The 24,414-nt window shown below is 44.4% G+C and overlaps 1 protein-coding gene across 2 annotated transcripts in view; it reads left to right on the forward strand.

The window, feature by feature from the left end:
- Positions 1 to 1,970: 1,970 nt before the first annotated feature.
- The window catches only part of GMPR (guanosine monophosphate reductase), a 41,449-nt gene continuing 19,005 nt past the window's right edge, over positions 1,971 to 24,414 (forward strand). The window contains exons 1-5 of one of the 2 annotated variants that reach the window (XM_081057553.1): positions 1,971 to 2,341; positions 9,069 to 9,188; positions 11,367 to 11,450; positions 14,179 to 14,352; positions 22,984 to 23,065. In XM_081057553.1, coding sequence (XP_080913679.1) covers positions 2,255 to 2,341; positions 9,069 to 9,188; positions 11,367 to 11,450; positions 14,179 to 14,352; positions 22,984 to 23,065 — 547 coding nt within the window. In that variant the 5' untranslated portion in view covers positions 1,971 to 2,254. The remainder of the gene's footprint in view (positions 2,342 to 9,068; positions 9,189 to 11,366; positions 11,451 to 14,178; positions 14,353 to 22,983; positions 23,066 to 24,414) is intronic. The other variant, XM_081057554.1, reaches the window with a different exon arrangement.

Here is a 24,414-nt window from a genome sequence, read left to right on the forward strand (position 1 = left end):
AATAATTTTTAAATAATCATATCATATAGTAATTACATTTTCCTTTTATTTTGTTTTTAATTAGGAACTCAAGATCAGAACTAGGTTCCCTCTTAATTTGGAAATAAGCAGCACGTATGGCTGACTCCCAACAGTTTGATAAAAGTCACAAAAGTTGTGTGGGCTGGACTAATTGAGATTACTTTCATTCTCTCCTTGACAACTTTAATTTCCTTCTGTGAAACTTCCAAACTTCCTGTGGGGCAAAGATGAGGAGGGCAAGCGGGATGGGCTAAGACCTTGAGACGAAGCAGAGTTTGCCACTCCAAAAAATGACTCCTTGGGATATGGATTGTTTTATACTGATTATTTTTAAGAAACTAAAGACTCAGGAAAAACCTTTGGCCTCCCTCCGAACCGCCTAAAAAAATTTAGAGGACCTGCTCCAGGAAGGGTGATATCCTCATAGAGAACTATTGTTTAATATGAACTACTGTGTGGTAGACAGGGAGGAACCTATTACAGATGGCCCAGCAAACATTTATTAACGAAACATTTGCTTTTCCATCTCCATGTGACTCAACTTCCTGTCCTTTGAAGTCCCAATCCCCAACCCCAACTTCTCTTTAGCTCGAGATGGCATATAGGCCTTAAGTGCCCAATTTGTTCTTGGATCCCATATTCTTATGGGGCCTCTGTATGTATATATGTAATAAATTTGGTTATTTACTGTTAATCTGCCTCATGTTAATTTGATTATTAGACCAGCCAGAAGAATTTAGAAGGGTAGAAGGAAGATTCCTCCCCACAACCTTTATTGTTTGAAGACGTGTGTCAAATGAATATTGTGATGTGTACTAGTGCTCAGTCGTACCAAATACGAGTTCATTAACAACCGTTCCAGGCTGCAGACCAATGAAAAATGAAAGATTCCTACCTTTATGCAGCTAGTAATCTAGTTCTAGGATATAAAGCATAATGCACATAACTTAACCCCTGACCCCAAATAAGTAGCTCTCTTTTAACCTATGAGAGAACTGACCTGTAGAGAAATTTAATTACTTCCCCAATGTTTCCCAGGAAGGTTGTGGGGTCAGGTTTCTGAAGGCAGGCAGGGAGAGATCCTAGGACAAAGCAGCTTTAGTGAAGGTTGTAGTGCGTTTTAAGGACTGAGAAACATGTATGTGTGTGTATATATATGTGTGTGTGTGTGTATATAATCATGGGCAAGTTATTTCACGTATATGATCCTCATTTTCCTTATCTGCAAAATGACTCCTTCTTTATTGGGTTGTTCTGGGAGTGAATGAGAAAGTGCAGACCAAGCACTTAAGTACATTCCTAATGTATAACAAAGGCTCCCTAAGGTCAACAAGTGAATTAAAAATAAACCCACAGCACCCTCAGAGGGGACTCAGGTTCCTTAAAACCCAAGATCTGTGATGACTGTAGACTTTACTGCTTTTATTAAAACCAACCAACCAATCAACAAACCAACCGACCATACCCCTGAAATCCAAAGGGGATCCAAATATTGCGTGGATAATCCCATTGCTGCTAAACAGATTTATCTGCCCGTATTCTTTTCCTTAATTCTGTCCAGCTTCCTAAGGGTTTCTCTTTTTTTGGCATGTGAAGGTCTGACTCAGCGCTTGGTGGGCACACTGGGCTTGAAATTAGAGAAAGGAGAAGCAAAACCTCTCAAGGAGTGGCCTTTTCCCTTGGGTAAGACTGTCACAGGCCAAGGCTCCTCCCTACGGGGTATTTGGGTGGCAGTCAAGACGGTGACCATGGCCCCTTCCTCCCCGCCCCTCCACCAATTCGGTAACCGCAACCCGCAGGGCTGTAAAGGAAGGGCTGGGACGGGGGGGGCGGGGAGCTTATTAAAAATGTCACTCGACTTCCTAGTCACTGGTCGGTCCCTAACCCGCCGGCCCTCCCCTTCCCCTTTCCTACCCCGCCCCAGACGTCGGGGGCGGGGCGCGGCCACGGAGCCGGGGGGAGGGGGAAAGGGGGGTGAGGGGGGTGAAGGGGGGGCGGGCCGAGCGCCGTCTTAAGAGCTCGGCGTGCGCGCCGGGCCGCCGCCGAGCACCGGCCTCTGCACCGCCCGCCTGCCCCGCGCCGCGCACCCTCGCCCTACGGCACACAGGCGTCCCCACACCCCACGCCGTCCGGCCGCCCACGCCTCGCGCCCGGTCCGCGCTCTGTCCACCCCCGCCCCGCGCGCCGGCGCCGCAGGAAGGAGCTGCGGGCTCCAGCCGTGCCGCGCCGCACGATGCCCCGCATCGATGCGGACCTCAAGCTGGACTTCAAGGATGTCCTGCTCCGACCCAAGCGAAGCAGCCTCAAGAGCCGAGCCGAGGTGAGGCTTTTCGAAAGCCGCCTTGGGGGTGGGATATTTTTCCGGGTGGCGCGGAGAGGTGGGTGAAGGCGGTCATCGTGGTAATAGCCTTGCTAGCGTTTGTGTGTCTGAGGATGGTTGGGGGGTTGACCCCCTTTGCCCTTCCTCTCTCCACCACCTGAGAAAGCAGAATGCCAGCTGGTTCCCTGCCAGGACAGGAGGTGTCTTTAAGCGGCCCAGCTGGGGCCTAACATTCTAAATATGTGCGTTTGGGTGGGCCCGGGGAAGTACACATTAGAGATAGATCACAGAGGGGTCAAGATCGGGTGGTCAGCTGATGAGAAAGAATGGGGAGGGATGGAGGGGTGCGTATAGAGGGAAAAGGACACCGTGGAGGCAGATCATAAAAGGAGACGGAAAACAATGGAAGATTCTTGTGATTTTGGCAATGTCTCCTAGTGCAGAGAACTCTTGCTGCTTTAGTATTAGGTCCAGCAATAGAATTTCTTTAACATGTCTGAAAAACAGGGAAACGCCAGGGCAAAAGTTTAGGGTTTAAGTTGTGTTTCAGTGGCCTTGCTGAGAGTGAGGCTGGGGACTCCCTGGTGGGCCCCCCTACTGGACAGCTGCAGGTCAGCCCAGTCCTAGAGAAGGCGGAAACACTGGGGTGCCGTTGTGAGGTTGGGGGAGCAAACGGTTAGCCTGAGCATGTTTGCTGGTTCTGTCTTGATGTGATCAAAGGCTGAAGAACAGGTGAGGATTGGACTGGAAATGGCCTCGGGGTGGGGGCAGGGATTCCCTTACTGATAAGGTGGAAGGTCAGACCCCAAAAGGTAAACTAGTTGCATGGAAAGGCAGAGAGTCCCCTGGAGTGGTGTGTGGTGGTCAGTATGGCTTTGCCTGGTCTGCTGAAAGTCAGAGAGGAAGGTGAAAAATCTGGACTGGGTCTGGAGGCTGGGGTCACAGGAGTAAACAGGAGGAGGCAGAGCCAGCACGCTGTTCCTTACACCCCACTCCAAAGACCATAAATAGTTTGGCAGGCTGCCCACTGGTGCCCAGGCCCAACTGCAGTGCCTGGTACTGCCAGCAAAGGGCTTGTTAGGATTAGGGAGGCCTCCCGCTTTAGCCAGTGACCAGAACCAGTGCAGTTGGAGGGCTGCAGCCAGAGAGGATGGGTCAGGTCTGGTGAGAGAGGAAGGATGAACTCTTGTCACCCTTACTAAGACTGGATGACTCTGCCTATTCTTCGTAATGTCCTTTCAGGTGCTAAAGAGCCGGGCAGACTCTTGAAAGAAAAATAAACAGTTTTGATGGCAGGCCTCCTTGAAGTATAAGCTGTCCTCAGTATCTCATGCCCGACTAGGATTAGATGTGGGCATTCTGGGCAAACTAATAATTTGGTGGCCTTAATAGTCTTTAAATATTTGTTGCAAATTCACTTAGTAGAGAGAAACTCACTTTTAAGAAAAATTATATGTTTAAAACAAGGATATATTATATGTATTGTCTGTACCAGGAAACAGCTTGAGAAGATAAAGCATTTATAATTTATGTAATAGAATGAATGACTCTTTCCCAGGGAATAGTATGACCAAATTTGGTTTCATAATTTGGGCTGACTGAAACTATTAATGTCCCAGCGTCTGATGGCACCTTGTGATCTACATATACACATTGAAATGAGAGCTCTGTGTCCTTGGGAAAGGTTTTCATATTTTCACTTTTGTGGGTGTTGGCCAGCTCCATGCCTGGAAACCTGAGTTAACTGGTACTGCCTTTCCAATTGGTTCCTGTAATGGTTTAGTTCCCTGGTGCCCGAGGCAGCTGCCTGGCTGGCCACCCCTCATAATCTGACTGCCTGCTCCAGTGGTGTTGAGGGATGTAGTTAGGCCTAGATCTAGTTAGGCTTCTAATCCCCCTCAGTGTTTTCTCAGTTTACTTGTGGATGCCTGAAATTTTTTATAGGCAGATAAAACCTTTTCATTGCATAATGAGAAGCCAAATGTGTGCCCCCTGGCCAAGGTCCTACTGGAATGCAAATTAAAGCTGAGTGGTAAATGACTGTGAACCAGAGAGCAGATTTGAGTGGAACCAGGAGAGGAAACATGCCCTGTAAGAGCATAAGCTGGCTAGGAAGGGAGAATTTTGACTGTTGACAAGATCGATCACTGCAAGAGTTTTGCTGTGAGCCGGGGTTGGTGCTGGGTCATCAGGCAGTGAGCAGGAAATGGAGAGAAAGGCAGAGTGATCTCCCGCTTGGAAGTTTGAGTACTCCTGAAAGGGTATTTCCACAAGTATCACATGAAATGAATTTGAGGTCACCTTCCAGAGGCAAAGGATGGAGGTGGATATGGCCCAGGTGGCCTTACAGTGTGTACCAGAAAGGCAGTCATCTCTCACTGGCCATCCATTGCCTTTACCCATGTCTTCCTAAGCCCCTGGCACACTAAGGTAAAGTGCCACAGGGCTCCTTGGGGGCGTTTGGGTAATCTTTTCAGAGTAAGTGACAGGTTTGTTGATTGAGGGAGGACCTTGTCTTTATTTGATAAACTGGAGAACTTGCATCGCCTTGACTCCCCGAGTGTTCTTCCTCTGGACCCATTCCTGGCTCTGATGTCCCAAGGGAGTCCTTACGCTAGCAAGATTTGTTTTAAAAAGCAAAACAAAACTTTTAATGCAACTGTAACTTTGGGTGTTAGGCATTGAAGAGGATTTACATCAGAAAGTTGGCCACTTGTCCTAGGACGGGAGATACAACACAACACGTGTTCAATCTCCTTAAAACTCTGTAGTAATGTTTTCACCAGTGGTCCAGTGAGAAGAGTTGGGGTCCAGGGATCCTCAGCCAGGGGATGAGAACATGGCAGATAGAGAGACTATCGGGCTGGGAGAAAGGAGACCTGGGTTGCAGTCCAAGCTCTGTCATGAATTATTTTATTACCTTTGCCTCTGGATTGGTTTCCTGTAACAAAGTACCACAGATGGGGTGGCTTACACAAGAGATATTTATTGTCTCACAGTTCTGGAGGCTGGAAGTCTCAGATCAAGATGTTGGCAGGGCTGGTTCCTTCTGAGGGCTGTGAGGGAGAATCTGTTCCAGGCCTCTCTCCTGGCTTCTGACGGTTTACAGGTAATCTTTGGTCTGCCTTGGCTGGCAGATGCATCACGCTGATCTCTGCTTTCCGCTTTACATGACATTCTCCTTGTGTGTATGTCCAAATTTCTCCTTTTTAAAAGCACACTGGTCATACTGGAATGACCTGCACTGACCTTGGTCATCTATCTGCAAACACCCTATTTCCAGATAAGGTCGCATTCACAGGTACCGGTGGTTAGGATCTCAGCATCTTTTGCGGAGACACAAATCAAGCCATGACCACTTGGCTCAGTAAAATTAAAGGGTTTGACTAGACTTGTTCATGAATGCCTCAGAATCCTCTAGGGAGATACTCCAAAAATACATATATTGTCTCCAACACAAAGGTTCTGATTTATTAATTTTGAAGCAGCCCGAGCATGCGTATTTTGGAAATCATCCCATGATGATTGCGAAGTGTGCCCAGAGGCTCTGGACTGGCCACGGGAACCCTCCTTTGTGGCACGCTGTGGTTCTCTACTGCTGTGGAGCTGCATGTGCTTCTCCGAATCCTGAGAAATGATGGTGATACTTCCAGGGGACAGAGCATGTCCAGAAGGCTGGCCCACTAAGCGTTGCCCTGAAAAAGGCCAGGTCCTGAAACAATATCATTCTTGCTCCTTGGCCAGATGTTAATGTATTCCACACTTTCTGAGCCACTAGGACTACAGACATGAAAGGCGTTGTCCCTGTCCTTAGGCTTATGATCTACAGGTGAGACAGAATGAACAATTGCATTCATCAGCACTGTCCAGCGATGTGGTCAACAGTGGTTCTGTCCCCTCCTCCCTGGACAGGGCCTGTGGCCTGTGCGGTTCCTTCTGCGTGCTGCTTCAGGTACTCAGGACGCTGGATTCCCTGCTCTCATGACTTCAAGCTGATTCCAAGGCCTGCGAGGGCCTCTTCCCAGGTGTTTTCCTAGGGCCATCCCTGCTGCGGGCGTGCGTACCGCTAACCTCAGAGAGTGACCAAGTGGCAACTGTTTGTGGACATGGAGGTATGTGCGCATGGACCTTAATGTGTGCACTAGGGTGTCCGTGTACGCACACAAGCAATTTGGAGGGAAGAGAAGGGGATTTGGACTGTGGGCCAGGGCTGGCTCCTCATGACGCCAAGTTTGGGTGCTTTCCCGGTCATTAATGAAATTGTGTTTAAGGTAGGAGGAGAGAACAAAATTGATGTAGCAGCTTGTTTGCTGGACTCATAACATCGAGGTATTTAGAAATGTGGTAGGTGGGCCTCCGTTCGTACTTCCGGGCCCTCTAATGTTGGGCTATCAGGCTGACTTTAATGAAGGTGTGTTTAAAGAGCCGCAGAAACATGTCTTTTTGAGGTCGGTAGTCTTATTACTTTATGTTCCCTTTCAAGTCAGCTTAGCAGAGTGAAAATTTGGAGGTGCTATATTTGGTGCTTTGGCCAGCTGTGGCAGATTAAATGCCAAGTGTTATTCCTGGGACGCTGGAATATTTCAGATATTTATCTCCCTCAGTGAACAACAGGTCGTGTGTGTGTGTGTGTGTGTGTGTGTGTGTGTGTGTGTGTGTCTTTTTGACTTGGTTGATAAAGTCGGGAAGTGAATTTTATTTATCATCCTTAGAATTAAGGACTGTGAAGAATCTTCTATGTGGAGAAGACTAGTAATGAGGGGAAGAAGTCCTTGTCAAGACTGACCTTTTCCACGAAGAGCTGTTTTTTGTGTATGCTGACAGGTTTTGCAGTGCCAAGAAAAATCTGTTGTGAGCTCAGCTGGGTGCAGAGTGTAGCAGCTCTCCCCCTGCATCTTGGGAGGCGTGTAAGAGTAATTTGAGACCAAGGAATTCTGATTATTTTAAACCTGGGAAGTCAAAATGCTTCAGGGCCATTAGTAGCACAGAAGGTTGCAACGAATAGACCCCTTCCGGTATCTTTCAGAATTCACATATCACTTGCTTCACTGTAGTAGAACCAAGAATCATAATGAAGAAGTCAACAAAGGGATGACCTGTCCCATATGCTCAGGCAGTGACAGCATCTTGTGTCCCCTCATTGATTGCTGTTTAAGGCCAGTGCAAACATGTTTATGACATGATCGGACCAGGAAACCTGATGGATGGGGCCCTGTGTGAGGAAGCAAGAGACATGAAAAGGCTAACAGGCCTGAGATGTCCTATGGTGGTTTTTTGACGTGTCGATAGCCCAGTGAAAGTTGTCTCAAATGAAAAAGAATAAAAGAAGGAACTAGATAAACACTGGCAGGAAATGATTATTGTTGCTGGTGTACTCACGAAACCAGGGATAATGTAGGTAGGTCCAATTTATTTCAGCAGCTTAAGATTCACACCTGTGTTTCTCCTGAGGCTTCTCCTTGGAGAAGTGCCCAGTTCCGGTATGGTCTGTATTTGTCAGGGTCCAGGCAAGGCAACAAACAGTGCTGAATATTTAAAACAGGGGATTAAATGCAAGGCATCCTGATGCCGCTGAGATGCCAAATGAGATACAGAGGCACCCCACAGATTGGCAGCAGTGAGAAACCACTTCCAAAGGGGGAGTACTGGGGCCCAGGGACTGGGATCGCTCTGTGAAATCTGGAAACCTGGAATCAAGACCATGCAGGCCACCGCAGAGGGTTTCTGGGAGAAACCCACTCCCAGCACCCCCGCCTCCATCTTCCCCAGCTCTCCTTCAGTTTTCTACCCCGTGACCCCATTGACTGAACCCAGCCAGCAACCAACCTGGGAAATGGAGCCTGCATGGAGTGGCCTCCCTGTGATAAGAAATTGGTGGAGGAAGGGTGAAGAATGGATCTGTGAGCATACAGGCCTGAGATCTGCCCTGAGTTGAAGAAGTAATTTTGACTTCCCCAGCTCTGGATGAGCACCTGGCCTTAGCACATGGCTTTTGCTGAGCCCAGCATCATGGCTTAGCCCTCCTTCTGGATTCCTGATAGTTGAGTTAGTCATAAATTCCCTGAAGTTGGAGTTACCATAGAATTGGAGGGCCTTCCCTCCAGCTCTTTGCAAGTCAGAGGAACAAGTGTTCATATGCATAGACATATGGCTGCAGTATACCTCCCCTAGCATCTTGAAAGATGCCCCTAATTACAAAACTGCTGAGAAGGTTGATAGATTAAGGGATTAATGGTTTGCAGCTCACTGCAGGGTGAATTTGGAATGGAAGATTAGAATTAAAGGACCGTTAAAGGACCAAGGTTGGCAGGGAAGAGTGGAGTGGATTTTCTCAGAAGGGGAATGGTCCATCCAGCGCTTGGAAGTGGAGACAAAGAACATGTATGTGGATATGTAAGGCTAGAATGAACTAGACTGGGGACAGAAGGCATGGGAGAAGCTACTGAAGGAGAGAACTTGCAGTTCGGAGGCTGGGTTGATGGCATAACATGCCATGCTTTGTGCTGGCATTTGACGATGCTAGGAGCTGGGCTCAGCTTTTGTAGTTGGATAACAGCTCATTACTCAGTTTCCTCAGGGAAACTGGAACACCTGGCCCAACGCTAAGAGACCCCGGGGACCAAGGGACAGACACTTCCTTTATGTTCTTCTCACTCACTTCAGACTCGGGAAATTCTGCACAAATCACACAAAGAATAAAACACTTCTTTTCCCTTTTTGCCAATAGGTGGACCTTGAACGTACCTTCACATTTCGAAACTCAAAGCAGACCTACTCAGGGATTCCCATCATTGTGGCCAACATGGACACCGTGGGGACATTTGATATGGCAGTGGTGATGTCACAGGTAGGACGGTAGGCTTTTTTCCCTCTGCTGCTCACACTGGATGGGTTGTCAGGAGCTTACCTGGACTTGTTCAAACACAGGGATGAGGAGAAAAGTGAGATCCTTTAGGTCCTTTCCTGTAGCCAAACTATTAGATCTGAGTCTGATTGTTGCTGGAGGTACTTCTTTTCTTCCCTTCTTTTCAATCAGAAAAGTGGATGGAATCTGGAATTCGCATTCAACGAGATGGTCTAGATCTGTATCCATTTCTTCCTTAGAAATGCCCATGATAGTTTTGGAAACTAGAGATACAAAACGAAGTTGGACATTGTACCATATCGTAAAGTTAGTCTAGTGCCATATTATAGAAGAGGGACAGTGCCTTTAAAATGAAGACAGAACTGCTTCGTGTACAGTCTGTACTATAGAATGTATTACATCTTATTGTAGGAGACATTTATTGAATACTGTGTGCCAAACACTGGGTATAAATATAATATGATCGCAGCTCCACCAGGTAGGTGGAGTTTTTTCATCTGTAAAAAGATGAAAAAACTTTTACAGATGAAAAAACTGAGGCAGATAAGGAAAGGAGAGGTAACTAGGCCCAGGGCATGCAGCCACATAGACAGAGCCCAGGGCTTTACCTCCCACTTTGTACTGACAGATTACAGTATAAACTCCAGGTCTCTTTTTAGCCATTACCAGTCTAATTTCCTATAAATGGAGTAGCTAGTATCCTTGCCTTGAGGAAAGTAAAGGAAAAGCCTTTTGTGGGCAGGACCTTCATCTCATGCAGCTGTGTCCCAGATACAATGCCCGTTATTCATCCTGGAGGTGAATGTTTTCTTCTGATGCCCACAGGGTGTGAGTGTCTGTTTCCACTGATGATTCTGCCAAGTGAAAAAATAAATCCAATTACTTGAAAGAGCTTCTCACTGTGGGCAGTAAGTTTAACCTCAGGAGGTGCTGAGAGTCATTATTAGTCAGTGATTAGAAGGAAGATTTTAAAACAAATTATGAGCTCAAAAAATGGCACAGGAGGTGGTCTGACGCCACGATCAGTTGTATTATCTGTCTGCCCTCACCCCCCACGGAGCTTTGGACCAGAGGCTAATAAATTAATTGCTAAAGGAATTTGTGTGTTTTCTCCCTAACTTTTCTTTGCTCTGCTCTGTGATCAGCCATTGCTACTAATGAATTATGTATTTGTGGAGAAGTGGGTGGAATCAGGCAGCAGTAAATAGCTCTGATTAATTCACATATCAGATTATTAGTCTATGAAAAACGTACAATTTGTTATGCTCGTCCCATTTTCACAGAAAAGACTCTCCATTAATGAGACAGAGTACACTGAAATAGCTAACCATGTGTGGGTATTGAGTTTTCTATTTCTAGGATCCTCTGAGTTAGTGCAAGTTGACTAAGTCTTAGAATTTTAGGATGGGAAACTGTAGGTGGGGAAACGAACCCAGAGGAGTCAGGAGAGATGCCCTAACATGGGGAAGGACCCTGAGCTCTGCGATCAGATTCAAGTCTGATTCTGGCCTCTGTGCCTTATTGGCTAAGCAATTGTTAAATTTCTTAAATTTAAACTTAAGCTCCTTTTCTGCCCACGAAGGTAATATTACTGTACAAAGCTACCCTGAGAAGTGAATGAAATGATGCATGTGAACTGCTTGCACAAAGTAGGTACTCAATAAATTTACATAATTTCCTTCCTTAGGGATACCAACTCCCTGATGGTTTTAGCTTTTAGCAAGAAATGTTTAGGTTGTGAATGCAAGGAAAAGCTTTCAGCTATAAGTTGAGGTTCTTTGGGTTGGCGGAGTAGAAGTTTGCCTGAAGGTGGTCCTTCTTATGGGCAGGGAACCTGCTGTCTGTGTCCTCATGGCCTGACATAGGTGGTGGGTGGGGTGGGGCAGGGCTCAGAACTCTCCCTCATCCCTCCCCGGTCTCCTGGCAGAGCCTCCTAAATCCTGACTGCAGTTTGTCTGATCAGATTAGGATGGAAACCCGGTTTTATGATTTCACTGGTTACACCTTCGTCTGTTTTGGGCCCCTAGAAGCATATTCAAAGCTAATTAAGCATGACTGGCAGGAACCCCTGATGCTTGTGTATTGTTGGCTCACACTGGCCATATGGAGGAAGGAGGCTCACTTGATTTCCCGTCCTAATAGCGTTGTTTTGTTTCCTAGCACTCCATGTTTACAGCAATTCATAAGCATTACACCCTGGATGACTGGAAGCTCTTTGCTGCTAATCACCCAGAATGCCTGCAGGTATGATCGCTACATTTGTTGCCGGGGGAAGCAAATCAAAAGGATTTGAATTAGCAGCAGATGGACACGCACAGAGTCTGGAGAGAGACCTGGGGAAAGGCAGTAGTGGTCCCCAGACTTTCGTCCTTGCCAGAGATCTGCTGAGGAAACATGTTCTGTATCCTGTTTTGAAAATATTAGGATTTACCTGCAAGGAGTATCTGGCTTTTTTTGTTTTTTTTTGAAGATGAAGTGTTATATCATGAGAGCTTGGGGAAGACCTGTATTTCCTGCCAGGCTTAGATCCAGTCCGAACATTTCCTTTTGGCTTTAGAAAAAACATCTAATTATAACAAGTTGTTTTGGAATTGAATAAACAATATGCCTGCTAGGATGGCTGTAATCAAAAGAGTAATGAGTGTTGGCATGGATGTGCAGAAATTGGAACCCACCTATATTGCTGGTGGGAATGTAAAATGCTGCAGCTGTTTTGGAAACAGTTTGGCAGTTCCTCAAAAGGTTAACCATAAGAGTTACCATATGACCCAGCAATTGCATTCCTAGGTATAGACCCAACAAATAAAAACATAGGTCCACACGAAAACTTGTGCACAGATGTTCATAGCAGCTTTATTCATAGTAGCCGGAAGGCAGAAACAACAAAGATATCCATTAACTGATGAATGAATAAACAAAACTGGCATAGCCATACAATGGAATATTACTCAACTCTAAAAAGGAATGAAATGACATATGCGACAACATGGATGAACATTGAAAACATTTTGCAAAGTGAAAAAGCCAGACACAAAAGGCCACATATGTGATTCTGGTACATGAAATGTCAAGAATAGGCAACCCTGTGGAGACAGTAAATAGATAGATGAGTGGTTGCCCGAGGCTGGGGGAATGGGAGGGTAAGGGCTAAGAGGTATGAGAGTTGCTTTTTGGGGGTGATGAGAATGTTCTAAGATTGATTATGCATCACTCTTAATAAAACCATTGAATTGTGCACTTTAACTGGGTGAATTGTGTGCTATGTGATTAATCTCCCTATAGCTGGTGTTACTTTTTTTTTTTTTAAGAAAGGGCAATTTGAAAATAACCAAAAGCTCCAATATGACACGCCTGACTTTCCTTCTGGCACATTCAGGCGGTTCTCTGCCAGTCCCAGCAGAGCGGTCTCCGCATTAGAAACGCGCTCCAAGATCAGATCATTTGTGATTGGAAAATGACTTCATATGTACTGCTTTGGAGGTTGCGCTGGCTTTTTTTTTTTTTTAAACTAATTTTTAATTACGTGTGGATTTTGATTAGTGAGAAGGTCGTCTTGAAGATAAAATAATTCTGGCTCAATAGCAAATCCTTTTTTTTTTTTTTTTTTTTTTGCCATGTTGTGTTGTGTTTAAATGTACTATACTTGTGTCACCTTCTTCCCCTCTTTATAAGTAGTTTGGGGAGTAATGAGTTTTTGGCAACGTGGTTAATTGGAACCTTGGCTTCCATGACTAAATGTGATTATTTGACTTCCTACCAACTGAATGGCTAATTGAAAAAGGAAAATGTTAAAAATGCCGTAGCCCTGAGAGAAACCAATCTTGAGTTCTGTGTGCCAAACTTTTCTAACAGAAATGAAGGGGAAAATAAAAAAGCTAGCAAAGGTCTTGTGGAAGGGAAAATGTGGATTGGGCAGGCACTGGTCACACTGTCAATATGAGGGGTGAAACTGGAGTCAACTCAGGTATCTGGAATAAAAACATGTCATGTTACCAGTTCCGCTTACACTCAGTGTCTGGGTTGTAGCTACATTGTTGTGATGTTATGAGGATAACAAGGATATTAATATATGTCCCTCATCTGTGGCGTGTGGTTTAGAGATACAGGTTAAAATATTCTTATAAAAAGTAAATGACTGTTGGCACAATCCCATGGCTTAGTTTCACTAAGGCATGCATTGCTAAAAACAGGTCTTTTCCCAAAGAACATTTTTCAGAGGAGCAGCTGGGTGGCTGGGAGGGCACTGGTGATGGTTGGGGGAGAGGCTGTCCCGAAGGAGCGTGTGATCACTTCCAATGTAAACATGTCCACGTGTAGTTGGGAAAGGTCGTTTTAGGCGCCTTTTTTGCTCTTTTTATTGGAACACAGATTTGGAGCTCTTTCCAAAGATTACGATTTGCATGTTATGTTAATCTATATTGGGGGTAAAAATGAAAATAGGAGGGAGTTTCATCAGAGGAGTTGTAGGCATCTCTCCCTCCCTCCCGATCCCCGAAGCGAGATGCTTGGGGTGACAGCCACAGCGTTGGCACGAGGAGTCCTGGGTTGACTGGCCTCCCCTATTCTTCCTGCCTCTCCTCCAGGGAGAGGAGAATTTGCACCAGCCGTTTCATGAGTCATAGCTCTATAAAGAGAGCTTGAGGAAATTAAACAAAAGCAAGGACAAGGTTTCCTGAATACTTAATCTGTTAACTGGAAAGATTCTGTGGCCTCAGGTCCAGGGTTAAGGGTCTATGCAGTTTAATAGTGGGAAAGATAGTAGCGACAATGTTTAGATAATTTAATGGATGAATCTCCTTTACTTGTGCTGCTGTATATTTCTTGAGCAGGTCTACTGTGTGTCTATCTGATAGGGTAACCTCAAAGGGTCACTGTACTGTCCCCAGAACAGATGAATGGATGGGAGCAAGGTCTGACTTCTGAATACTACTCACTAGTCATGTCTGAATCTCTTGGCTTATTTTTGGTACAGCATGTAGCCGTGAGTTCTGGCAGTGGGAAGAATGATCTGGAAAAGATGAGCAGCATCCTGGAAGCTATACCGCAGGTTAAGTTTATTTGCCTGGATGTGGCCAATGGTTATTCGGAACATTTTGTGGAATTCGTGAAACTCGTCCGTGCCAAATTTCCAGAACACACCATTATGGTAGGTATGATGGAACATTCTCCAGATGGGGAAGCACAGAGAGAGGTGTTCAGTGTGTCCGGGGAGCTATATTTTCTTCAAAGCTTTTGGTGCCTTCTTATTAGAAGACCAGTTGAGAATCATTAGGAAAGAGACAGACAGCAGCCATGGAAGATCTGAAAACTGGCTCCCCTCTATAAAAAATGAAATCCAGATCAATATCATAGGGCGGTGGCTCCTTATAGCTGCCAGATATCGAATGTCTCTTACCATGTGATACCTTTAAACAAAGGTCTGCGTCACACCTTAACAAAGCAACTTTCATAAAATGAAAAACCCAGTGTCATTGGGTTTTAGTTTAACGGTATTTGTGTCATCTATGCCCCATTCCTACTTGTGAAAACTCTGCTGTGAGAATTGAAATCCACAATATGAGCATTTCACAATAGTCAACTATTTGCAAATCAGTCTGTTGTTTTATCTAGGATCTTTATTCCAGAACTTTTTTGCTTTTTTTTTTTTTTTTTTTGGTATTTTCCTAATTATTAACCTTGTCACTACTTAGAAAGTGTATTTGTTATTGCTGGGAAACCTGGATTCTCAGAAAAAGGAACTAGAAGCTCTAGGATTAAATTTGGGATTTGGGAAAATCTATATCGTAATTATGTGTGTCTTTACTGGTCTTAATTAACGTGGCAATTATAGATTGACCACAACATAAGCTACCTAAGTCTCCTTTATTTAATTTTGAATTTTATTTCTCCTCACATTTCATCATTGTAAGGAAGTTGGGAGACAGGAATTATTTCTGTTGATGAATTTTATCATCAACAGAAGTTACATATTCTGCTAAGGATTTCCAAAGATTTTTAAGATAAGTGTTTTTATGCTTTTCAATCACTATGAGAAGAAAAGATCAAGAATTGTCCCAACGTCAACCAGCTGTACAGTGTCAGAAGTTGGGTGGGAAACAGTAACATTCATTTTACTGTCCGTAAGAGTGCTGTCAGGTCCCTTCTTTTTGATAACAGTAAAACCGCTTATTGAGTGCCTACCATGTTTCAGAAGGTTTACACCTGTTTTTTTCTCTTCTTCACAATGTCTCTGTAGAGAGTAGGAGTTGTTGCCCCAAACTTAACCACAGATGAGGAATCTTAAGCTCTAACTTCATTCTTACACTTTGGGATTTTCATAAGGCCACAGCAACATTAAGCAGAAAGCTGGGATTTGAAGCCAGGTCCCTCTGAATGCAAAGGCCAAGCTCTGCCCCTTGAGACTTGTTAACGTGTCCTATCCTTGTTAACTTCAGCTCTTTTCTTCCCGTAGGCCATATGCATGTGACCAGTTTCCTGCTTCCCAGTTCTGAGGTGGGGACGTTGACTTTCTTTAGGCTTGTGTTGGAGGGTGATGAAATTACCCTCTATCATGACACAACGATGAGTAGTTGTGAGGCCCCAACTGACTCTTTTGCCCCCGACTGTCTGTGGTAACTTTTTCTCATGAGAGAAGGAAGAGAGAGCTGGACTCACGAGAGAGCAGAAGCCCCCACTCCCCCAACTGCGTCCTGGTATCCCTAATCAGCATTTGGTATTAAACATAAATTCTGTGAAACAACATGTAGGTGGTAGAAAGTAGGTGGTAGAAAGAGCATGGCAAATATTTGTTGACTAGGAGAGGAACTTATTCCTTCTGGAGAGTCGGAAATAAGGCAGGCTCACGGTGTCTGTTGACATTCTTATCTGAGGTGGTGAGAGCTACCTCTTTCTAGGTCTTTCTATTTCACCTCTCGTGTTTTAATTGTCCTGGAGATATAAGGGACTAATAAACTTGGGAAGTCGAGCTTTACATCTACTGGCTTTATTGCATAGAAGAGTTAATTATGAAGGTTTAGGAATTAGAAATTACATGGATTTAATCAGTCAACCTACTGGCTCCACTTTCTCTTTCTTTAGTAATTCGTGTATTAAATTGTGAAATATGACCTACATACGGAAAAGGGCATAAAACGTGGCTGTTCAATAGTCATTATCTAGCAGTCCTTCAGTGTACCTACATTCAGAAGTGCCACTCAGACTCTGGTGATCATTTTCTTCCTTGTGGGCCATCTCTTTCTGCATTCCTAAAAAACACCATTTAAATTTTGCCTGCGTTTGATCCTCATATAAATGGTAACCCTACTGTGTATCTTCTGTATCTTCTTTAGCTCAGTAGTGGGTTGCGATGCACGCACACACATTGTTTTATGTAAGCTGTTCATTCGGTCTTCCATTTTTTCTGGAACATATCTTTAATCCCATTTCCCAGATGCCTCACTAGCTCTCATCCCCTCCTCTGCGTTGCTGCTGGTTGTTCGTAACATCATTAAAATCGGTAACTTAGTGCCGCTGAAGTGGGTGTGGCTGCATGGGCTGAGCCACATGGGGGAGTCACACACCTTCTGAATCTCATTTTCCTCACCTGTAAAAGAGGTCAAAGGCAGTAGTGGCTAGGGCATTACTGTGGAGGTCAGATGGGTGATGTTTTATGAACAGTACAATAGTCACAGTTAATGGTTTGTTGATAGTACCATTGAGGGCATGTGTTCTGAGAACTGTCAGAGATGGAAGGCTGATGGAGAACAGTGCGGGTGGGAAGAATGGAGGCTGTTTGTTTTAAAGAAGAGGGAGAAAATACGTACACACCGCTTCTTTTAAAAAGCAGGTATTAGAAATCCACTGGAGCCCCAGAGCTTTCCATTCACATGCTCTAAACATTTGGCTGTGAGCTTTAGCTTACAGCTAACCCTGCCGAGAGCCGAGGCAAGCTGCTGTCGTGGAGCCCAGAGAGCCTGCGTGTCACCCCTCTGGTGAAGACCAGGGACAGAGGGCAGGAAGGAGTCGGGCTGGTTGGACAAGGGAAGGGTGTTGTTGCCAGTGCCGAGCCTGGATGTTGCCATGGGGGATGGGCCGGGAGGGGGAGATTGGGGCAGAGTTCCCACGACCCTCTGGGCAGCCACCAATAGCAAGGGCCTCTTCAGCGCCTGCTGGCTGGTCCAGGTTGTGTTGTCATTGTTCTTGTTGGTTTCCCCGGCAATGAACAGGAGGATTTGGCAAGGTAGGTGCTTATTCTTGAGCTATTCTTTGCCTGCACGGACCCTTGAAAAGTGATTCATACGGAAACCTCCAGTGCTCTTAGTGTCCTCGAATTATGGAAATAAAATTTCTCTTATGGCTTTTGGAAGCATTGTGAGGATGCATTACCATTTGTCCCATGTTTTAGAACTGAAAGATACATAATACGGGTGCCAAGTGTTGTTATGATTGATGCAATGCAGTGAACAGAAGAGGTGCTCAGAAATGTTCTTGGCAGAGGCTGGCAATTCCGGGGTTTGCGTCAGGAGTGAAGGCTTGTCACCCCCTTTGTCCGCTGCAGCCTGGATTTACATGCAAACCCTTTTTTCTTGCCTTTCCCCTCAGGCAAGCCTTGCCACATGTAGGGAGGAAGGAATCTTGCTATTTCCTTCTGTTTTCCCTAATGTATACTGAAAGCATTTAAGCATTTTCCCATGCCATGTAGGGAGGGAGGAAGCAGGGAGTTTTAGAGAATATCTTTGGCAGAGAAGGGTCCCATAGAAGCGCTGGCTGTTAAAAGAGTATAACAAGTTCTGTGGCCATTTGCCTGGTGACTTTCAGAGAGGAAGGAGAATAATGTATCCTTGGGTACATTTTAGGGACCGTGGGAAAAGGTACTAGCATTGACGAGGCACTTCTCTCTCTTAATAATAACAAATCCTTGAGTAAGGATAGTAGCACCTACCTTTATTAATGTGAAACTTAGTCTTAGGCCAAGGAGCTTTCTGAGGATCACACAGCCTGGGGGTCAGAGCTAGGTGGCCTGCCCCAAGGCCCTGAGATCTTCCCATTAAGTGACACTGCAGCCAGCCCGTGTGCCAGCTCAGGCTTGTTGGGATGAGGAAGTCCCCATGTTGGGTCAGAGAAATGCTTTTGCTGGTGGCTCTTTGTGACCTGGTCCTGAGGAGGTAGGTCTGTGACACCTAAGCTGTTCAGTTTAGACTAGAGGCCCAGCTCTGCACCCCTGGGAAAAGCTACATCAGCCACTGTTGGCTGATCCCAGGTAGCCACGGGCCTGGCCTTGGCATTGCCATCTGTAGCCATTGGCTTAGTCACCTTCCTGCATTCTTTCTCCAGCAGTCATGGTCAGAAGAGGTTCTGAGGCACAGGCGACACCTCCCGTTCTGTACCTCTTCCCAGAGAGGCTGACACGCTCCAGGGTTCCTTCCAGGTGTTGGCCTTGGGCAACCTTATCAGTCGAGCATGGCTCACTGAAGTTCAAGAAACTTGTGATGAGTGACAGCACCTCTCTGGCCGAGTAACCCGAATTTTTTTGTTTTCACCCTCTTTTTGGGACTGGTGTGAAGTGGAACTGTGGCAAAAACTAGGAGGGCCTCAGAGATTCAGGTGATGTTTGTCTCTGAGAGGCACATAGAGTAAACAGGTTAATATGCCTTGAAATGTGGTCATTGCCTTCTTAGCATTTCCTACTCCCTGGTTTCCAGGTAGGTTGATGCCATTTTCCGTGTGCCTGGCAGAAGGCACTGGTATTGAGGTTCTATCACCTTGACCAACTGTGGCCCACTACTGTTGCCGACTTCTGCCTGATGTCATTTTGTAAAAAGGATTTTTCTTGGCAAAGGGCCTCAGACAGTAAAAAGTGGGTAGGGAAGTTATTGTTTAATGGGTACAGAATTTCAGTTTGGGATGGCAAAAAAGTTCTGGAGCTGCATAGTGGTGATGGTGGCACAATAGTGTGAATGTACTTATTTAAAAATAGTTAAAACAGTAAATTTTATGTTATATATATTTGACCACAATTAAAGCAAGAAAAAGAAAAAAAAGAAAGAAAGAAAAAGAAAAAAAAGAAAGAAAAGTGAGTAGAAGAGCAATCTACAGAAGTCACTCTCGAGTGGAGGGACCTAACATTTTCCTGAGCCCTGACTGAGAGCTGGGCATGTGCTAGGAATTTATAGGACTTTGTAAACCTTACGGTGGCAACAAGTGAGAATGATTAGCCCCATCTTATAGCAAGATAAATTGAGACTCAGAATTGAAGTGATTTTCTTAAAATTATGCAGGAAGTGAGAGGTCCGTCATTTGACCTCTTGTCTTTCTGAACTATTTTGCTGTATATGTCTAAAGGAAAGCCAGAAAAATTGGTGCAAAACAGTTTGGGGTTTGGTTTTTGCCCGAAGGACTTTTTAAAATGGTACAGAAGTACTTACAATGTTCATTTGGTCACTTTTGCATCTTTTCCTTGGGCCCTTACCCCTCTCCTTGACATGGAGGAATGGTCGTTGCCATCAGAACGTGTAGGAGCCTGGACCATGCTCAGCCTCCTGGGGAGAAGGGTGACCAGCGGAAATCTTCATTTGCTGGCTTTGGGGCATGGATGAGGGTCTGTAGACTCGGTTTGTTGTGGCTTCCCGAGAAATGACTGTGCATGAGCTGCTGGAATAACAGCGAGATGTGTTACTGGGTGCAGTCCCATTGTGGCCATCCATATCCACTGCACACATGTGGTGCTTCCGGCCAAGATAAGCTAGCTTCTCACTAATCACCCCTGAGCAACTCCCCCAACCCAGCAGGTCACGGCCCAGGCCCAGAGCTGCCTGGGTCTGCGCCGGGGCTTTCACTGGAGCCTAGCCGTACTCCTGTCATCATTCTCATTTCTGATTTTGGCTTTTCCTATTTTCCCCTTATTTTTGCCCTTCTGGATTTCAAACTTGAATAGATAGCTTTTTGTTCCTGAAAGTGGAAACTCACTCGTCCTCTCCCAGTGGTCAACGTTCCTGTTGTGTTGCCCTCATGCTTGAGGCATGTCAGCATTCCGGGTTTTTCCACCCTGCAGCCCTCTCTGTGGTGACCGCATTCTAACTTGTGATGAAGGAGCCACACAGGTAGTTGACAGGAGATGGTGACACCTGTGTAAGGCTCTGGGCTAATAAAACGGTATCACCATCCCGTACGTGACTGTACCTGGTTCGTCCATCATGAGCTGACTCAACTTATTTTATTTTGTATAAAGTAGACCCGTTGAAATGAAATGATTTGTAGATAGCACCCAGACTGAGGGGTGAGGGGAGAATCCACATTGAAAATGAAACTATGCGGGGAGCTCCAAGTAACTTCTTTAACTTTTTTATTATTACTTTTATTTTGAAAAATGTATTTTTATGTTAGTTTTAAGACTTTTAAAATTTATATTTTAGTAGGTAAACCAGTGAGGAAGAATGAAAGCTCTGAGTCTTGTTTTTCAGGCTCCTAGTACAACTAATAACAATTTCTACTGTAAAATCCAGAACATTTAAAAAAAAAACTTAAAAATCAGATAATCCCTTTACCTAGACATAATTTGTTAGCATTTTGGTGTATGTTTTCATATATACACATACTTTTTTTTTTTTTAACAAAATGGAGATCTTACTATTTCCTTCTGTTTTCCCTAATGTATGCTGAAAGCATTTAAGCGTTTTCCCATGCCATTAAACCAAACTTAAAAACATCACTTGGATGGGCCATAGATTGTTGAACCCTTCCCATTTGGGGGAATATATTATCAGTTTTGCTTTTATAAATAACATATCTTTGTGGTTAAATCCTTTGACCTCATCTATGATTATTTCCTTGGGAGAGAATCCTAAAAGTAGACTTAGTGGATCAAAGGATATACAAATTTTTCTATTTCTTCTATATGAGCAAATGGCTTTCTAGAAAACCTTGTACTCAAATAGACATTCTACCAGAAGAGAAAGAGAATGTCTGTTTTTCTCTTTAGCATTTGTTGTTTATAATCATTGGTAATCTGTTAAGTGAAAAGTAACATCTTACTGGTATCTTAATTTTAATTTGATTATTAGTGAGCTTGAACACTTTCCCTGTGTTTATTGGCCGCTTTTATTTATTTCATTAGTTTTTTCATGTCCTTTGCCTGTTACTCTATGAGGTGTTAGTATTTTTCTTGTAGATTTGGAAGAGCTTTATAATGTCAGTAACTCTTTGTCATAACTGTAGGTAGTTTTCCCCACCAGCTTATTTGCCTCTTAGTTTTGTTGATTGTATGTATGTGTGTGTTTATATGTACAAAACTTTTTATTTTCATGTAGACAGATCTGTCTTTATGTTTTTTCCTCACTTTTTTGCTTATTACAAGTATTCAAGGTTTTCTTCTAAATTTGGGGGATAAACTTTTAGTTTAATTCATTTGAAGCATATTTTGGTGAAAAATGTGAGTGATAATCGATATCCAAAAGATCCTCTGTCCCAGCCCAGTCTATGGAAATATTGTTTCTTTCCTCACTGCCCTGTAATGCCACCTTTATCATATGCTACCAGAGGTGCCAAAAAAGTGTACACATTTTAAGAGATGTTATCTATGTGTTACTTTTCAGAGTTGAATTGCATTATGGTAGCAATGTGTAGGATGACATTTGCTCAAAAGACGGCATTAATTAAATGAATGCTAATGTCATTCATTGTATTACAATTTTAATACAGTATTTTCCTTTCTTAAAATGTGTGTACATTTTTTTGGTACCCTCTGTATATACTAATATGTGCTAGTCCTCTTTCTGGAACACATCATTTTCAATTTTTAGATGTTGTTTGGATTAAAGCAGCTTTGAGCCTTCTTTATCGCCCTTTTCCAAGATCCTTCTATAGAAAGTTAAAAGTCACTTTGTCTAGGTTTAAAAAAGAAAAGTTCCCTTTGGGAATCAATTCAGTGAAAAGACAGTGGGGTTTCAATGCAAAAAAAAAAAAAAAAGTAAAATGAGTAAGGATGCATTTCCCAAAATAAGACTTCGCACAGTTGTGAAAATTCAGTCAGGCATCTCGCTGAGTCTGTGCACCAGCTGAAGAATCCACAGGGCAGTGAATTGAAATAAAAATGGCTGTTTGTGTGCTTCCAGACTCCTGCAGTGGAAGAACTTGTGCTATTTCCAATCCATATGCATTCTTCCGGTTTTTAGATTCTGCCACTTCCTGGCTTCTGTGTTTATTCTTAGGGCCACAGCTTTGTGTTCTGGAAACGGAGCATGTTCCAGTGCTGCTGGTCCATAAGGCCCAACATACCCCACCTTTCATATCTAGGTGCGAACCTTTGACCCTGGGCAGGATGTCCAGGTATATTCCCAACTGTGAGACGACCCGTAGTTTCCTAATCCTGGTCCCTGGGGCTCCATAAGGTTTCTGTGAAGCATTTTATGCCAAACAATACAGACTGTTATCAGCTGAGAGAGTGTTGCATTGCTTATTTTATATATTTGGGTTCGCCATAAAATTTTGTTTTGTCCATCGCTGAAATGTTCAAAAAGTCCTGACCTAGTCTGAGGTCTTAGCACGCGAAAATCACGTTGTTCTGTACCTTCTCATACTATCAGCTCACCCAAATGTAGTCTCCAGATGTCAAATTCTGTGCTCCTAAATTTGGATCCGATGTTTTGTCCCCCACCCTCTTTTTTGGGGGGTTGGGGGTGTTCCTACTGCCTCGTGGCCTCCGGACATGCTCATCCTATGTCCACATACAGAGCTCCTCACTCATTCATCTTTGTACCACAAGGAGTAGTTCATGATCCAAGCTGTATTCTGTCTGTCTCAGGCAGGGAACGTGGTGACAGGAGAGATGGTAGAAGAACTGATTCTTTCCGGAGCAGATATAATCAAAGTGGGAGTTGGACCAGGTAAGACTTGCTGGGAGCACAGCAGAAGGTGGGTGTGAGGCTCATGGAGACTAGACAGGGCCAGAGGGAAGCTCATGAATGACCCATCCAGAAGTTTAAAGCACATTTCTTTGGAAACTACCATTGAGCTTTCAGAAGCTCCTAATTAGAAATACAGATACCCCTAGGGAACTTCTAAATGAGCTTGTGGTTAGAATGTGAGGTCCAGGTTTCAGCACTTAACTGTGAAAGAGAAGAATGCACATTTTGTTACTGCCCCTTTACACCTTGAAGAGGAAGGTGAAGGGTAAAGAATCCATGGAGACAGTTAATGGACATGAATAACTCAAGTTTCCGTGAGTGTTTGAAGGCCCCCAAACATTGCAAATAGGCATGCAGCTGTGAGGTCACAGTTACCACGTTTGGCTCCTCCTCTGATCCATGTCCATCTCAGATTTTGCCCGTATCTTCTCTGGCATTGTCTCCTAGGACTGCCCATTGGCATCCTGAGTGGAAGAACGAGCCTTTCTGTCCTTATACTGGTGGCTCCGTTTTCTCTTGGGACCAGTGGTGTTCACCATCCCCTTTGGCCACACAGGAGCATGAGCTTCCATGTTTTTAAATGCTTCATTGATGTGTTGTAAAATTCTTCCTTACACATCCATTATTAACCAAACACTAAAATGGGAGAGAAGAGAAGAGTGTGGGAAAGTGCTGCTGGGAGGCAGAAGACATTGTTGTGTTGTGACTTGTGTTGTGACTTGCAGTTACCAGCCTTGAGAGAAAAGAATGTACTGAAGGAACTATTATGGAAGAAGAGCCCTGTGGGCTCGTCAAAGTACCTAAGCTTTTAACACGCAGGGAGAGTTTCAAGATTGAACTTTTTTAATTGCCTCTCGGAAAGCCAACTCTGGTCTTTACTGAGTGTCTGTCATTATTGAAAATTCCAGGAAAGGATAAGGCCCAGTTTTTGCTTACAAGGAACTTCTTAGGATAGGCTGTATTAGACCAGGCTTGTAGTAGAATAGAATAGGCTAATAATAGACCAGGAAGACTCTTTATCCCAAAGGCAGGGGCACTCACCAGTCACCTGCTTAATCAGAAAGAAGTATTGGGTGTCTCGTAGCCGGCATTGTGCTGGTAGGTGCTGTACAGGACGCGAAGGTGTGTAAGCGATCCTTGGATCTCAAAGAGCTGTTCTTGTAATCTTGAGCATTCAGCTGTGCTAGTTTCCTTTGTGCATGTCCTCTGGGTATACATTGTTTACCCCGAAGATTTATTGTCCTTCCATTGTCACTGTGTGCTCCCAGGCTGTCTGTTTAGAACAGATGTGACTGAAGTGAGAAAGGACCTTTCTTGGAGCCTGATGT

This window comes from Rhinolophus hipposideros (genome assembly GCF_964194185.1).
Source record: "Rhinolophus hipposideros genome assembly, chromosome: 8".
In the NCBI taxonomy this organism is placed as follows: Eukaryota; Metazoa; Chordata; class Mammalia; order Chiroptera; family Rhinolophidae; genus Rhinolophus; species Rhinolophus hipposideros.